Source organism: Dendrobates tinctorius, unplaced genomic scaffold, assembly GCF_039654945.1.
Source record: "Dendrobates tinctorius isolate UK_male_01 unplaced genomic scaffold, ASM3965494v1 ptg000043l, whole genome shotgun sequence".
NCBI lineage: Eukaryota > Metazoa > Chordata > Amphibia > Anura > Dendrobatidae > Dendrobates > Dendrobates tinctorius.
Window position 1 is genome coordinate 8,979,001 of NW_027361711.1, and position 15,596 is coordinate 8,994,596.

The 15,596-nt window shown below is 39.0% G+C and overlaps 1 protein-coding gene across 2 annotated transcripts in view; it reads right to left on the reverse strand.

Annotated features, from left to right (window-relative positions):
• Positions 1-1,199: 1,199 nt before the first annotated feature.
• SLC26A2 (solute carrier family 26 member 2) overlaps positions 1,200-15,596 on the reverse strand; it is a 109,121-nt gene continuing 94,724 nt past the window's right edge. For both annotated transcript variants that reach the window (XM_073575184.1, XM_073575183.1), the window contains exon 3: positions 1,200-7,100. In XM_073575184.1, coding sequence (XP_073431285.1) covers positions 5,577-7,100 — 1,524 coding nt within the window. In that variant the 3' untranslated portion in view covers positions 1,200-5,576. The remainder of the gene's footprint in view (positions 7,101-15,596) is intronic.

Below are 15,596 nucleotides of genomic sequence, written 5' to 3' on the forward strand. Positions count from 1 at the left end.
CACTAGAAAATGGTTTGAGAGAAAGCACTGGAGACTTCTAAGGTGGCCAGCAATGAGTCCAGACCTGAATCCCATAGAACACCTGTGGAGAGATCTAAAAATGGCAGTTTGGAGAAGGCACCCTTCAAATATCAAGGACCTGGAGTAGTTTGCCAAAGAAGAATGGTCTAAAATTCCAGCAGAGCATTGTAAGAAACTCATTGATGGTTACCGGAAGCGGTTGGTCGCAGTTATTTTGGCTAAAGGTTGCGCATCCAAGTATTAGGCTGAGGGTGCCAATACTTTTGTCCGGCCCATTTTTGGAGTTTTGTGTGAAATGATCAATGTTTTGCTTTTTGCTTCATTCTCTTTTGTGTTTTTTCATTTAAGACAAATTAAATGAAGATAATAATACCAAAGAATTTGTGTTTACAATCATTTTCAGGAAGAAACTGAATATTATCTGACAGAATTGCAGGGGTGTCAATACTTTTGGCCACGACTGTATTTTTTGACTATCAACTACTAACACCACCATCTGGGACTTATCTACAGCATTCTGTAAGGCTGTAGATAAGCCCCCGATGTAACCTGAAAGAGAAGAAAAACGAGCTATATTATACTTACCCTGGGGCGGTCCGGGTCCGATGGGTGTCGCGGTCCGGTCCAGCGCCTCCCATCTTCTAGCGGTGACGTCCTCTTCTTTGCTTCCCGTCGCGGCTCCGACGCAGGCGTACTGCTCTGCCCTGTTGAGGGCATAGCAGAGTACTGCAGTGCGCAGGCGCCAGGGAAGGTCAGAGAGGTCTGGCGCCTGCATACTGCAGGACTCTGCCCTCAGCAGGGTAGAGCAGTGACGGAAGCAGGAGCCGCGACGGGAAGCAAAGAAGAGGACGTCACCGTTAGAAGATGGGAGGCGTCGGACCGGACCGTGACACCCATCGGACCAAAACTGGACCGGGACCGCAACTGGGTGAGTATAATATAACTCGCTTTTCTTCTCTTTCAGGTTACATCGGGGGCTTATCTACAGCATTACAGAATGCTGTAGATAAGCTCCTGATGGTGGTGCCGGCAGCTGATAGTCGAAAAAATAGGTGATAGATGCCCTTTAAGGCTCCTTTGAGACAATTAAATCACCTGCTATTGTGCATCCCAAAATGTAGTTAACCATTGCAATATATAAACTTAAAACACATAAAAAACACAGGGAAACACACAAATATCTTATAAAGATTATGACTTTTATTCCTTCCAAAGGCAATAGTGAAAGTACAAGACACCACATACTATAGCCATTACTATATGTATTTTGTAAAGTATTTGTAGTGCTGAGAGCAATCATTTCATGTAACATTTATTTCATAAAGTGCTTGATTTTTTTTATTCAGTCTGGAATGACATACTGACCTTCAAAGTGACCTGACTTTCTAATTTGTCATAGCAATACATTTCTATCTAATTTTGTGTACATTATGTAACTCAAGCTTAATTATTCATTATATTGAACATTAGCAAAAAATAAGTTTACATCAATTCAAATTTTAATCAATACAAACAGCAGATGGAGCAGCAGGCAAGCATGTGCACTGCCTCTCCATACAGGTCTATAAAAGTTACAGAAAGAACAGTGTACTTTCCTGTAGAGATTAATGGAGCATTGACACTTGCTTGACAATCTCACCAATATGCTGGCTCGGAGGAATGGTTAAGTCTGTACCTTCCTACTACATGTGGGGTTGCCAGTGATTTAACCCACATCTATGTAACATTTAATCTTGTGAATGTGTGATGAATGTTTTTTTTAATAAGGAAACCCCTGTAAAATATATAAATTAAAAATATAATGCATCACAATTAATTTAATTTATTCAAATGCCATATTCATATATAAATTAAATATTCTATTTGTATAATTTATTAGATGACAATACTAGGTGTGTGTGTTGTCCTTTTCTTTTTTTTTTTTTTTCCATAACACTTTTATGTTTATATAAACCGTGCTGTAATATTTTTGATAAGTCATAAATCTATATATACAGCTCTGGCAAAAATGAAGAAACCACTTTCAAATGTTCAGTTTGTCTGATTTTTCTCTTTATAGGTATAATTTTGAATAAAATGTAAATTGTTCTTTTAGTCTATAAACTTCTGACAACATGTCTCTGAATTTCCAAGCAATACATTTTGTATTTTTTTTCTGACAAAGAAAAATGGTCAAAATTAAAAAATAAAAAACAGTGCTTTCAGACCTCAAATAATGCAAAGAAAGCAAGTTCATAATCATTTAAAAACAGCATTAATGTTTTAACTCAGGAAGAGTTCAGAAATCAAAATTTTGTGGAATAACCATGATTTTTAAAAACAGCTTTCATGCGTCTTGGCATACTTGCCACCAGTCTTTCACACTGCTTCTGGAGCAAAAATGTAAGCAATTCTTCTTTGTTTGATGGCTTGTGACTATTCATCATCCTCTTGATTACATTCCAGAAGTTTTCAATGGGGTTCAGGTCTGGAGAATGGGCTGCCCATGACAGAGTTTTGATGTGGTGGTCTCTTAATTTTTGCCAGAGCTGTATATAAAGCTGAGTGTATGTATGTGTGTGTATGTATCAAGCCACACCCGCTCCACATAGCCCCACCCACTGGCGGATGAAGAGTGGGGTTGCAGAGGGAAAGTGCTGCACGTGGGTGGAGAGCGAAGCTGCGAGTGAGAGGGTGGGACAAGGATGGAGAGCGGGGCTGCGGAGGGATAGAGCAGGACGGCGCATGGAGAGTGGGGCTGTGTAGAGATCGAACGGGACAGTGGGTGGAGAGAAGGCCTGTGGAAGGAGAGAGCGTGATGGCGGGTGGAGAGCGGGGCTGTTAAGGGAGAGAGCGAGATGCAGGTGGAGAGCTGGGCTGATGAGGGAGAGAGCGGAACAATCAGTTGAGAGCGGGGCTGCGGAGGGAGAGATCAGGACGACCAGTGGAGAGCGGGGCTGCAGAGGGAGAGAGCGGGATGGCCAGTGGAGACAGGGGCTGCTGAGGGAGAGAGCGGCGCTGTGGAGGGAAAATTTGGGATAGCGGGTGGAGAGCTGGGCTTCGGAGGGAAAGAGCGGGACGGCGAGTGGAGAGCAGGCCTGCAGAAGGAGTGAGTGGGACGGCAGTTAGTTACTAAGCCCAGGTAACGCCGGGCTCTTCAGCTAGTATTTAATGAAAGTTGGGGGGGCACGAGAAGTTCAGATTTTATTTTCATAACACAAAATACTATAAAATCAGGCATCACTAAGTAAAATGGCAACCATACTTTCAAATAACTGTTCAGAATAAGCTGTCCTGTGTTTGGACTTGAGGAATAACACTATTTTTGGCTATTATATGCCTTGTATTTTCACCACTTTTCTCCTCCACAAGTTCTAATATCTTAATTTGCAATTTACTCTGAACTAGGAGGTGGAGACTAGCTACTCTGTTGTGTACCATAAAGAGTTCTGGCGTGAGATAAAAGATTTGCTAGAAAACTCAGCACCATCTGTCTGTGTCTCCCACAGCTTGTTTTCTCACTCTGCTCCTCATTCCTCCACCCAATTCCTCCTCACCCTCTCTTCTCCATAAAGTATCACATTGAGTGTAACATGACAGATCTCTGTGCTGGCAGTCCTGACTTGGCAAGATGAAGCTGAGTTGATTTTTCAGAATGGATGACAAGTACAGGAGACATTGGGGAGGAGAATAGGTGTCTCATAAATGGGGAAAAGAAAAGATTTATCTGAAAAGTTGTATTAAAAAGTTTCTTATATTCCCCTTTATTAATGGTTTATGCAAAGTTTGTTGAAAGTACAGTTCCTTTCTAAAGAAGTCCATCACCCTGACACTGCATAGTCACTCCACCTTGTGCCCTACATTTGCCTGCCTCTTTCACAAAGACCAGCATTCAATTCCTACCGCATCCAAGATGGCCAGCCAGTGGCATTGGGAACAAATTGCTAAGTCTAAACCATAACTACACTGCCTTTCCTGTACTGTGGAGGCATGGTTCAAACTTACCATTGCACTTTCCATGTCACACTAATGACCATCTTGGATACAGGAGGAATGGAACCAGCTTGAGTGGAGGAAGCAGTGAGTGGCAAACGGAGGACACCTTGCAAGGTGTCTGTACATGAAAAATGCACAACTACTTTCTAGTTTAAGGGTGAAAGGTAACTTTAACATGATCTTAAATAGGGGATGGACTAATCCTGTCTGAATGCCATTAGCCAATAATGTCATTCTGATAAGGTATATAGAGTGTAGGTTCAGTCTTGCTAAGGTTCACTGCATTCTAGACTAAACTACCACACTATCAGCATGATGCAAATCGTAAGACTGAGCCAATATTTTAAAATTCTCACCACTGCCCCGCTTCAATATACAGGACATGGGGATATTCATTCTTAGAAAATGTCACAATCTTTTATTCACAGTGAAACAGGAAAAGAAGCATAAGACGTTTGTATGCCTTATTTCCTTATAGATTGCAAGCTCTTGCGAGCAGGGCCTTCACTCCTCTTGCTTCAATAGTTTAATATTCTATAATGACTAATTTTGCTTGTACATGTACCCGTTACTGTACTGTAAAGTGTGCTAGAATTTTATCTCACAGTTGCCTGCCATAGCAACTAATTGCAATGAGGAAATGAATTGAGCATGGCTGAGAATCATAAGAGCACTTTATGCATGAGAGTTGATAAATAAGGCCCAAAGTTTAAAAAGTATTAAATACAAGTGACAACTTTCATATAGATTTCATGTAAGGACAAACATCTATATAACTATTCTACTATAGTGAACACATAAACATAGGGTGTTTTTCACCCTACGGGCAAAGCTACATGTCTGCCATGTCAAAACATTACTGTTTAGCATAGAAATCCTACATTAACAATCACACCAGCTGGAGACCGCTGCTATGAGAATCTACGAGCACTGTGAAATGAATCAATGGCTCCATCTAGTGCATAATTCTCCATCTAGCCACTTGTATTGCTATTTCCTCGGAAGTAGACACTGTGACTTCAATCTTTGCAAATCTATATTTGTAGACATCAGTAGAACCAAGAGACTAGACGTCTACTTATTTATGCATTAGAAGATTCTTCCTACTGTCCCGAAAATATTATTCAAAATGTAATTTCTATGATTTTTGTCTGTAGAAAAATAGTCCCTCCATATAAAAAAAATTAAGAGAAAGATATGCAAGCCATTTCACTTATAAATAACAATAGCATATTTTACATAAGAAACATAATTTGATAGTTCATTACCCTGAGCGATCAACTAAACATATCCACAAAATATCAAACCAGTGTAAAATGTCCCCATTTCCTCAGCAATTTGTAACTGTACCTCCTGTAAGTGGCCATAGACATTCCAGTGATCTTTCGACAGCCAATTTGGATGGGACTGTACTACGTTCTCTACAATTCTTTATAAAGAATGAATGAATGAAAAAATGAATGGATGTACTGTAGATTGCGTGGAATTCCACATTGCACGCTTCTGTAGTGCACATGTATTTTAGAATAAACTATAGTACCTATTGCATAGTAACATAATGTAACTTTCACAGCTATCTTTTACACTGCTGACCCATTATTGATAGCATCTAGTTGCTCCTGCTCATACAGTGCAAACTGCACAGCTTGGTGGATGCTATGAAATGCCATAGTTCCTTCTTCCCTTTTAAAATAGTCCCCATTCCTAAGGGAATTCCTCACAGAACTGCTGCACTGAGCCAACAGGACACGAATGCCAATGTCATCATAATCTTTCAAGACTTCCTTTAAGGAGTTTAGCCCTGCCGTATCAATGAACTGGATGGTACTACAGTCAATAATTACTGAGTGAACAGACAGTTGCTCTTGGTAGAGCCTCTGTACAGTTTCCATCGGGGCAAGACCTATTTCTGAGATGCCCTCTTTCTTCTGCAACTTCTCTTGCTTCTTTGCTGCTTTCTTTTTTGCTAATGTTACCAATACTGGATCCACACCAACATGCTTATATAAGGCTGATTTGAAGCATTGCTTATTCACATAGTACAGAGAGGCTTCAAACCGAAATATCTTAATTCCTTTTGTGGTGTTCAAGTCCTTATACATAGTCAAAGATTCATATACTTCTGAGGCCTCCACTCTGCCTAACAATGTTATCCCTGGATTCTGAGATCTTACAATGACGCACAGCATTGAAAACACAATGCCAATCAATAGTCCCAGGTCTGTACGAATTAATGCAGATGAAATCATGGTGACCATCCAAATAGATGTGTCAACTTTATTGACTTTCCACATCTTGGGAAGATCTAAAAATTTTCTGAGGGCACCTCTCAAGTTAACTATGGTGATAACTCCAAGAACGCATTTTTGGAGAGAGTAAAAAAGAGGAGCAATTACCAGTAGGACCAGCAGAATGACAAGTGAAGTCATGATTCCTGAGACTTGAGTTCTGCAACCGGTTGACTCTTTAACCAGCGTTTTTGCAAGTGCAGCACTTGTGGTAAAGCAATGAAAAAATGAAGGAATGATGTTGCAGAATCCAATGGCATACATTTCCTGATTGGCCTTCACCTCATACCCATGTTTCTTGGCAAACATCTCAGAAAGGGAGACAGTGATTGCGAATCCTATAATTGCAATGGACAATGCCCCTACTGCTATATTGGAAATTAGGCTCCATTCTGGTGGCTTTGGCATTAGAAATCCTGTAGGAATTTCACCCGCTATACTGGACTCATATTTTTCCTTGAAATGGCCATAGTGAGAAGAAAGAGTAGCAACAACTACTACAAAAAGTTCAATAGGGATGGGAGCTTTAAGTTTAGATTTGAAGCACTCATTGAGTTCTTTGGCTGGAATTAAAACTGAGAGGCACACAATGCTAGTAACAAGGTCACAAATGTTGGTCTTGTAAATATTCTGGAATATATAAATCCATGTGTAAATAGAAGAGCCAATCCCATTGGCACGTGGTATACTTAGTCCTAAAAGATATTTCACTTGAGATGTAAGGATTGTAAAAGAGGCACCAGTTGCAAATCCATTGAGAAGTGCATCAGAAAGATAGACAGAAACAAAGCCAACTTGTAGGAGTCCCATTATTACCTGCGGAGTAAAAAAAAAAAAATATCAAGTTACCACAGACGGATACAAATAAATACAAGGCCAAGTTCCGATTACATCACGATGGAAGTGTGTTTGGGTTCATCCATTTCATAAATATATATTAGAAATGAGTGAATCTTTTCCAATTCAGATTCATCAGATTTACTGAAATGTCCTGAAAATTTTAGTCTAATTAACTAGGAAATCGAAAGCACACCAAATCATCCAATTACCATGAAAAACGTGTATGACACTACTCTCGTTTCCTCACGTACTAATCTTCTTTGCTGCTTTTTTGTCACACATTATATGTACATTAGAGGAAAGGACAATTAATGGTTTGAGCTATGCTAAACAAAATGAAGATACTTGATCCAATAATATAAAGAAGTGTTTTTAATTCCACAACGCAATTCCATGCCGTACTGGCACCTTTCTCAAGAGTGAAAAACAACTGTACGGTACAGTTGATTTTTAAACTTGAGAAAGAGGCCAGTGTAGCATGGAAACACGTCGAGGTATAAACCCCCCCCCCCCTTCTTTATATTATTGGATCAAGGATTGTCTTTTCCTTCAAGCATCTTGATAGAGTTCATCCCCCAACCACGAGGCAGCAGCAACTAGCTTTTACAGCAGTTGTGCATAAACAGCTCGCTCAGGTGGCCATATTCCCATGGTCTAATATATATTTTTATAAAAGCATTATGCTATGGTCTGGTGCGCTCTGCATCCTTAAAGCATTTGTGACTTTTCTCCCTATCGCTAAGGCTAATTTGTGAGCTTTGACATCCTCTCACTATCCTGGTTCAAGACAGAATGGCTGCTGCATTTCTTGCTTTTGCTTTTATACAGGCTATGATAAACTCTCCTGATTGGCTGTGCTATATCATGTGATAGCTGTAAGTCATTGTGTAGAGCTCCACCTGAGATCACATGATCTTACTCTTGCTGATGCAATTGTTCTGTGATGTTTAAAATAGTTGTGGCTATTTTAGGTAATTTGTGTAGCAAATTGTTTGAATTCACCAAGATTAGCGAATCACTAAAAATTTGACACAAATTCAATAAGCATCAAATTGATTTACCTATCTCTCATATATATTTTTGGAATATTGTTAAAATTATATTAAATTTTCTGTGTTTATTATCAAAATGGATTGATGGATTAAAGTAATGTTGTTGCGCACTTCACCTAAACCACCTTCACATCCACATACTATAATTAAAATATTAAAAAATAATTAAGAGTAAATGTGTTTTTTCCTTCTTTGCAAGGCAGTGATAAGAAGGAGCTGTTAATAGACAAACTCAGAAACTTAATTATCTGTGCACAGAAACGCATTCCTAAATGAATTATACTTAGAGATTTATTCTATGGCCAATCACTTCCATTATAATCTCCTTACTGTGGAGGCGTCTAACACTACCCAGGTGATAGCAGAAGTCTGGACAGAATTCCCTATATTGCTGATGTCGACTCGTTTTTTAAATTACTAGTTAAACACAATAGCCGTTAGATTTTTTTAAATTAAAATATAATTAGGACATCTATCTCTACGCAAACAAATGAGAGGGTTCACAAGAAATAATTTTCTATGCCTTGAGGTTTCAGCCAAGCACTCGACATGCACACAAACTATTCCACTGCTGTGGCCGGAAGGTGCAGTTGATTAAATGATTTGCATTCTATATATAGAAGACTAAAGCTACTTAGCCAGATTACTGTATTAGTATCCACCATTCCCTTGTTCTCTACTTGATCCTCCAATGAAACAACATAGCTGTGTCTTAAAGTTCTCAACACATTGGCAAAAAAGATTAAATATATACTGCTCAAAAAAATAAAGGGAACACAAACAGCTTGTTGCAAATGGAATAGTGTTCCCTTTATTTTTTTGAGCAGTATATATATATATATATATATACACATGTATATACAGTTGTGTGAAAAAGTGCTTGCCCCTTTCCTGATTTCCCATACTTTTGCCCATTTTGTAACACTTAAATGTTTCAGAGCGCCAAACAAATTTAAATATTAGACAAAGATAACACAAGTAAACACAAAATGCAGTTTTTAAATGAAGGTCTTTATTTTTGAGGGAAAAAGAAATCAAAACCTACCTGTGTGAAAAAGTGATTGCCCATGCCTTAAAACATAAATTACTGTGGTTTATCACATCTTTAGGAAGCTGAGTTCAAATTCCCTAGCCACATGAAAGCCTTATTACTGCCACACCTGTTCTCAATGAAGACATTACTTGACTAGGACCTGCCTGACAAAGTGAAGTAGACAAAAAGATTCTCAAAATCTAAACACCATGCCGCGATCCAAAGAAATTCAGGGACAAATGAGAAACAAAGTAATTGAGATCTATTAGCGTGGAAAAGGATATAAAGCCATTTCTAAAGCTTTCTGACTCCACAGCGAGAGTCATTAGCCACTTGGAAAAGAGGTGAACCTTCCCAGGAGTGGCCGGTAGACCAAAATTACCCCAAGAACCCAGCGATGACTCATCCAACATTCAGAAAAGACCCCACAACAACACCCAAAGAACTGCAGGCCTCATTTGCCTCACTTAAGGTCAGTGTTCATGACTGCACCGTAAAAGAAAGGCCTGTATGGCAGAGTTCCAAGAAGAAAACTACTGCTGAGCAATAAGAATACAAAAGGTGTATCTCAATTTTGCTAGAAAACAACTTAATGATCCCCCAAACTTTTGGGAGAATACTCTGTGGACTGACGAGACAAAAGTTTAACTTTTTGGAAGTTTTATGTCCCATTACATCTGGTGTAGGAGTAACAAAACAATTCAGAAAAGAATATCATACCAATAGTGAAATATGATGGTGGTAGTGTGAAAGTCTGGGGCTGTTTTGCTGATTGAAGACCTGAAAGACTTGCTGAATTCTGCTGTCTACCAAAAAATCCTGAAGGAAAATGTCCGGTTATCTGTGCGTGACCTCAAGCTAAAGCGCACTTGGGTTATATAGCTGGACAATGATCCAAAACACACCCGCAAGTCCACCTCTGGATGGCTTAAGGAAAACAAATTTAAGACTTTGGAGTGGCCTAGTCAAAGTCCTGACCTTAATCCTGATTGAGATGCTGTGGCATGACTTTAAAAAGGCAGTTCATGCTTGGAAACCTTCTAATGTGGCTGAATTACAAAAACTCTGCAAAGATAATAGCAAAAATTGAAAAAGCAGAAAAAAAGCACCAAACTGTTGACTGCAGTCTGAATCAGTCCTTAGTATAAAGCATACCAGTAGTGTTATTAATTTAACTGATCATTATTTATCCAAAGACCACATTTCAGTATTGTCTATGGGTCCTAGATACTGCTTACTGAAAAGTTTGACTTATTGAGTTCAAAACTGATTTATTGAAAGCAACACAAAAATTAAAACTACGGAAATGACATGCTAATTAATGCAGGGCAACGGCAGATGTTGAATAATAAGGGGATATTCCTAGTGTGATCGGACCCTGTGGATTCACATTAATGAAGTGGATAACTATAATTTGAGAGGATACTCTATCATTGACTTCGCTCCCTGATTCTAATATTGTGAATCCTGTTGACTTTGACAATACTATTTGAGCCACACATGATGATCCAACTGTCCCTCCTTTCAGAGGTTGCGTTGTTCATCATTTATGACACCAGTCACACCAGGCAATGTGGTTGATGTTTTCCATGATAGAATAGCCAAAGATGTTACATTCTTATTATAAAGCTCCAGTCCCCCCAACCTTACAAGTAATGAATGGAAAGCATTAAATGAAATAAAAAAATGGAAAGATGTAGTAATCTGGGGATTGAGGCGATTGAACATATCTTGAAAAAAACGGACAAAAGTGATAACTACATCCATTTTGTTACTGAAGCTTTGAATTTTGTATTATCACACAATGCCTTTCAATTTATGAATAAATTGTATTTACAATACGTGGGTACTGCCATGGGTACATCTTCAGCTTGTGTTTTCGCTAATCTTTTTTGAGCATTTTTGGAAACGAAGTACAGTATATTACAAATGTAGCAAATCCATACATCAAATATACTGTATCAAAGCTTATCTGCGTTATGTTATGGATGATGTCTTTTTGGTATGGTCCGGTACTGCAGAGCAGTTTTTTTTAATTTGTTGGTTATTTAAATCACTCAAATACTGAGAATATGAATTTTACTGCATTGGTGACAAAAATCTGAATTTTCTGGATGTTAAAGTAATGGTAAAAAATGGAAAATTGGTAACAGAGATTTAAAAAAAAAAAAAACAACTACATCCACTAATTCTCTACTCCACTACAACAATAGTGCCCATCCCCGACATGTGAAAACAGGAATACCTTACAGTCACTACCTATGATTAAGGAAAATTAACAATACAGATGCTTCTTATTTGAGACAATCAGAGGAATTGACTAGTAATTTCAGAGAAGAGTGTATCCAAAAAATATTTTAAACAATACCTTTAATAGAACTAAAAACCATACACAATGTGATTTATTGGTTAGTAAACCAGGTAAAAACAAAAGTACTAGTGAGAGATTCGTGCTCAATTTTAAACACAGCCCTATTGATAATATTTTGAGAAAAGCGATAAACAGAAATTGCCATTTTTTGGAAAATGACAAGAATCTTAATTACCTAGCAAAAGATAGACCAAGTCTATCATTCAAACGTTGTCAAAATATTGGGGAAATATTAATAAAACAGAGAATTTCTCCTGATATTAGTAACTGGCTAGGTACAGTGCCTTGCGAAAGTATTCGGCTCCCTGGAACTTTTCAACCTTTTCCCACATATTATGCTTCAAACATAATGATACCAAATGTAAATTTTTGGTGAAGAATCAACAACAAGTGGGACACAATTGTGAAGTTGAATGAAATTTATTGGTTATTTTAAATTTTTGTGGAAATTCAAAAACTGAAAAGTAGGGCGTGCAATATTATTCGACCCCTTAAACTTAATACTTTGCTGCGCCACCTTTTGCTGCGATTACAGCTGCAAGTTGCTTGGGGTATGTCTCTATCAGTTTTGTACATCGAGACACTGAAATTCTTGCCCATTCTTCCTTGGCAAAGAGCTTGAGCTCATTGAAGTTTGATGGAGATCGTTTGTGAACAGCAGTTTTCAGCTCTTTCCACAGATTCTCAATTGGACTCAGGTCTGGACTTTGACTTAGCCATTCTAACACCTGGATACGTTTATTTGTGAACCATTCCATTGTAGATTTTGCTTTATGTTTGGGATCATTGTCTTGTTGGAAGACAAATCTTCATCCGTGTCTCAGGTCTTTTGCAGACTCCAACAGGTTTTCTTCAAGAATGGTCCTGTATTGTTCTCCATCCATCTTCCCATCAATTTTAACCATCTGCCCTGTCCCTGCTAAAGAAAAGCAGGCCCAAACCATGATGCTGCCACCACCATGTTTGACGGTGGGGATGGTGTGTTCAGGGTGATGAGCTGTGTTGCCTTTACGCCAAACATATCTTTTGGCATTGTTGCCAAAAAGTTCGATTTTGGTTTCATCTGACCAGAGCACCTTCTTCCACATGTTTGGTGTGTCTCCCAGGTGGCTGGTTGCAAACTTTAAATGACACTTTTTATGGAGATCTTTGAGAAATGTCTTTCTTCTTGCCACTCTTCCATAAAGGCCAGATTTGTGCAGTGTACAACTGATTGTTGTCCTATGGACAGACTGTCCCACCTCAGTTGTAGATCTCTGCAGTTCATCCAGAGTGATAATGGGCCTCTTGGCTGCATCGCTGATCAGTCTTCTCCTTGTTTGAGATGAAAGTTTAGAGGGACGGCAGGGTCTTGGTAGATTTGCAGTGGTATGATACTCCTTCCATTTTAATATGATCACTTGCACAGTGCTCCTTGAGATGTTTAAAGTTTTGGAAATTATTTTGTATCCAAATCCAGCTTTAAACTTCTCCACAACAGTATCACAGACCTGCCTGTTGTGTTCCTTGGTCTTCATGATGCTCTCTGTGCTTAAAACAGAACCCTGAGACTATCACAGAGCAGGTGCATTTATACGGAGACTTGATTACACACAGGTGGATTATATTTATCATCATTAGTCATTTAGGACAACATTGGATCATTCAGAGATCCACAATGAACTTCTGGAGTGAGTTTGCTGCAAAGTAAAGGGGCCGAATAATATTGCACACTTCACTTTTCAGTTTTTGAATTTTAACAAAAATTTAAAATAACCAATAAATTTTGTTCAACTTCACAATTGTGTCCCACATATTGTTGATTCTTCACCAAAAATTTACATTTGGTATCTTTATGTTTGAAGCATGATATGTGGGAAAAGGTTGAAAAGTTCCAGGGAGCCAAATACTTTCGCAATGCACTGTAGATCTCGTCTCAAAGGTAATTTAAAATGCAGAAGTTGCTCTTTTTGCAATCAGCATTTAACTATTAAACCTTTGAAAATGGACCCTATATTACATGAAGTTGGGGATTTTATAACTTGCAGGTCAAAATTTATTGTATATGTTATTTTTTGCACTTGCGGTTACTTTTCTATAGGCAAAACTATTTGTTCTTTATTTATCCATTTCAGAGAACACTTACACTCACTTGTTATTAAAAAAGGCTCCCGCAGGTTAATTGAGCATGCGGTGCAGTGTTCCCCAACTCCAGTCCTCAAGAGCCACCAACAGTTCAGTTTTCAGGATTTTCTTAGTATGGCCCAGGTAATAATTGCAGTACCTGCACAGGCAATAAATACACCACTTGGGCAATACTAATGAAATCCTGAAAACATGACCTGTTGGTGGCTCTTGAGGACTGGAGTTGGGGAACACTGATGTAGTGGAACAGCATAACGCTGATCCAAACAGTTTGCAAGCATTGAACAGGTTAATTGTCCAGTGAGAGGTGAAATCATAATAAGTACCTCTTACAAAGAGAAGGAAAATGGATCATTAAAACAAATGCCAAAGACCCATTGGGGCTAAATGACAGGTCTGACTTGTCTATGTTTTTATAGAAAAATTTGTGATATGTCTTTATGTCAGCTGATTGCATTATAATGTCTACCACATGTACACTTGGTACAAGGGAGGTGGTTGTTCGTCTCAGTATGTTTGGATCTGCAGAAGCGCTTGGATAGGCGCGAAATGGCTGTTGTCCTCCTTCACTTCCCCACTCCCTCTGCATGTTAAAGGATTCTCCCACCACATGGAATAAAGGACATTAACTTTTTTTTAAAAATCAATGGTGAGTGCTGTTTCTTTTTTTAATATTGAATTCTGCAAAGATGAGTGGGTCAAAATTCCTCTAGAGCATTGTAAAAGACTCATTGTCAGTTATCGCAAATGCTTGATTGCAGTTGTTGCTGCTAAGGGTGGCCCAACCATTTATTAGGTTTAGAGGGCAATTACTTTTTCACACAGGGCCCTGTTGGTTTGGATTTCTTTTTCCCTTAAAAATAAAGACCTTCATTTAAAAACTGCATTTTGTTTAAAAACAGCATTCCGTGCTTTACAGTAGGATTTGTGCTCCTTTCATCATAGGCCTTGTTGTTCTCTCCAAATGTAACATCTATGGTTGTGGCCAAAAAGTTCAATTTTGGTATCATCACTTCAAATTACCTTTTTCCAGAATTTCTGAGGCTTGCCTCTGTGCTGTTTTCTGTATTGTATCAAAACAAGCATTTTTTGGATTTGTATCACAAGAAGGAACCGAAAAACATGAAGAGATCCAGTACTTAATTAAAATATCAAATTTTTATTGAAATATTATTAAAAGAATTTTAAAATAACAAAATGCCCAGTAGGAGGCGCTCAAAAACACCAATTCATAATATAGTCACATAAGTAATGCAATAGCACATCTACAACTAAATCCTGACTCTAAGGCTGTGTGCCCACGTAGCGATTTGTAAGCGTTTTTGCCGCGATTTTCGGCGCGAAAATGCAGCGAAAACGCTTAAAAATCGTGTACAGAACGCCCCCCATGCATTCCTATGGCATTCCGCACATGCTGTGCTAATGCTGCGCTTTTTTCCGCGGCGGAATCGCATCGCAGAAAAAATCGCAGCATGCTCATTCTTTTGTGCGGAATCGCAAAGAATTGCCGCGATTCCGCACCCATAGGAATGCATGAGAATCGCTTACTTCCCGCATGTGGCTATGCCCACCATGAGGGAAGTTAAGCGTCTCATGTGCGGTTGGTACCCACGGTGTGGAGGAGAGGAGACTGTCCTCCAGGCCCTGGGTACCATACCCCTGTAAAAAAAAGAATAAAAAATAAAAAATCGGGGTATATTTACCTTCCGGTGTCCCGCGCTGCATTCCCGGCCTAAGCGTTCCCAGTAATGCCTTGCGGCAATGCCCTGTAATGACGTGGTCTCGCAAGATCGCTATATTAAGGCGAGACTATGTCATCACAGGTCTCGCAAGGCATTACTGGGAACGCTGAGGACCGGGATGGCAGCGTGGGACGCCGGAAGGTAAATATA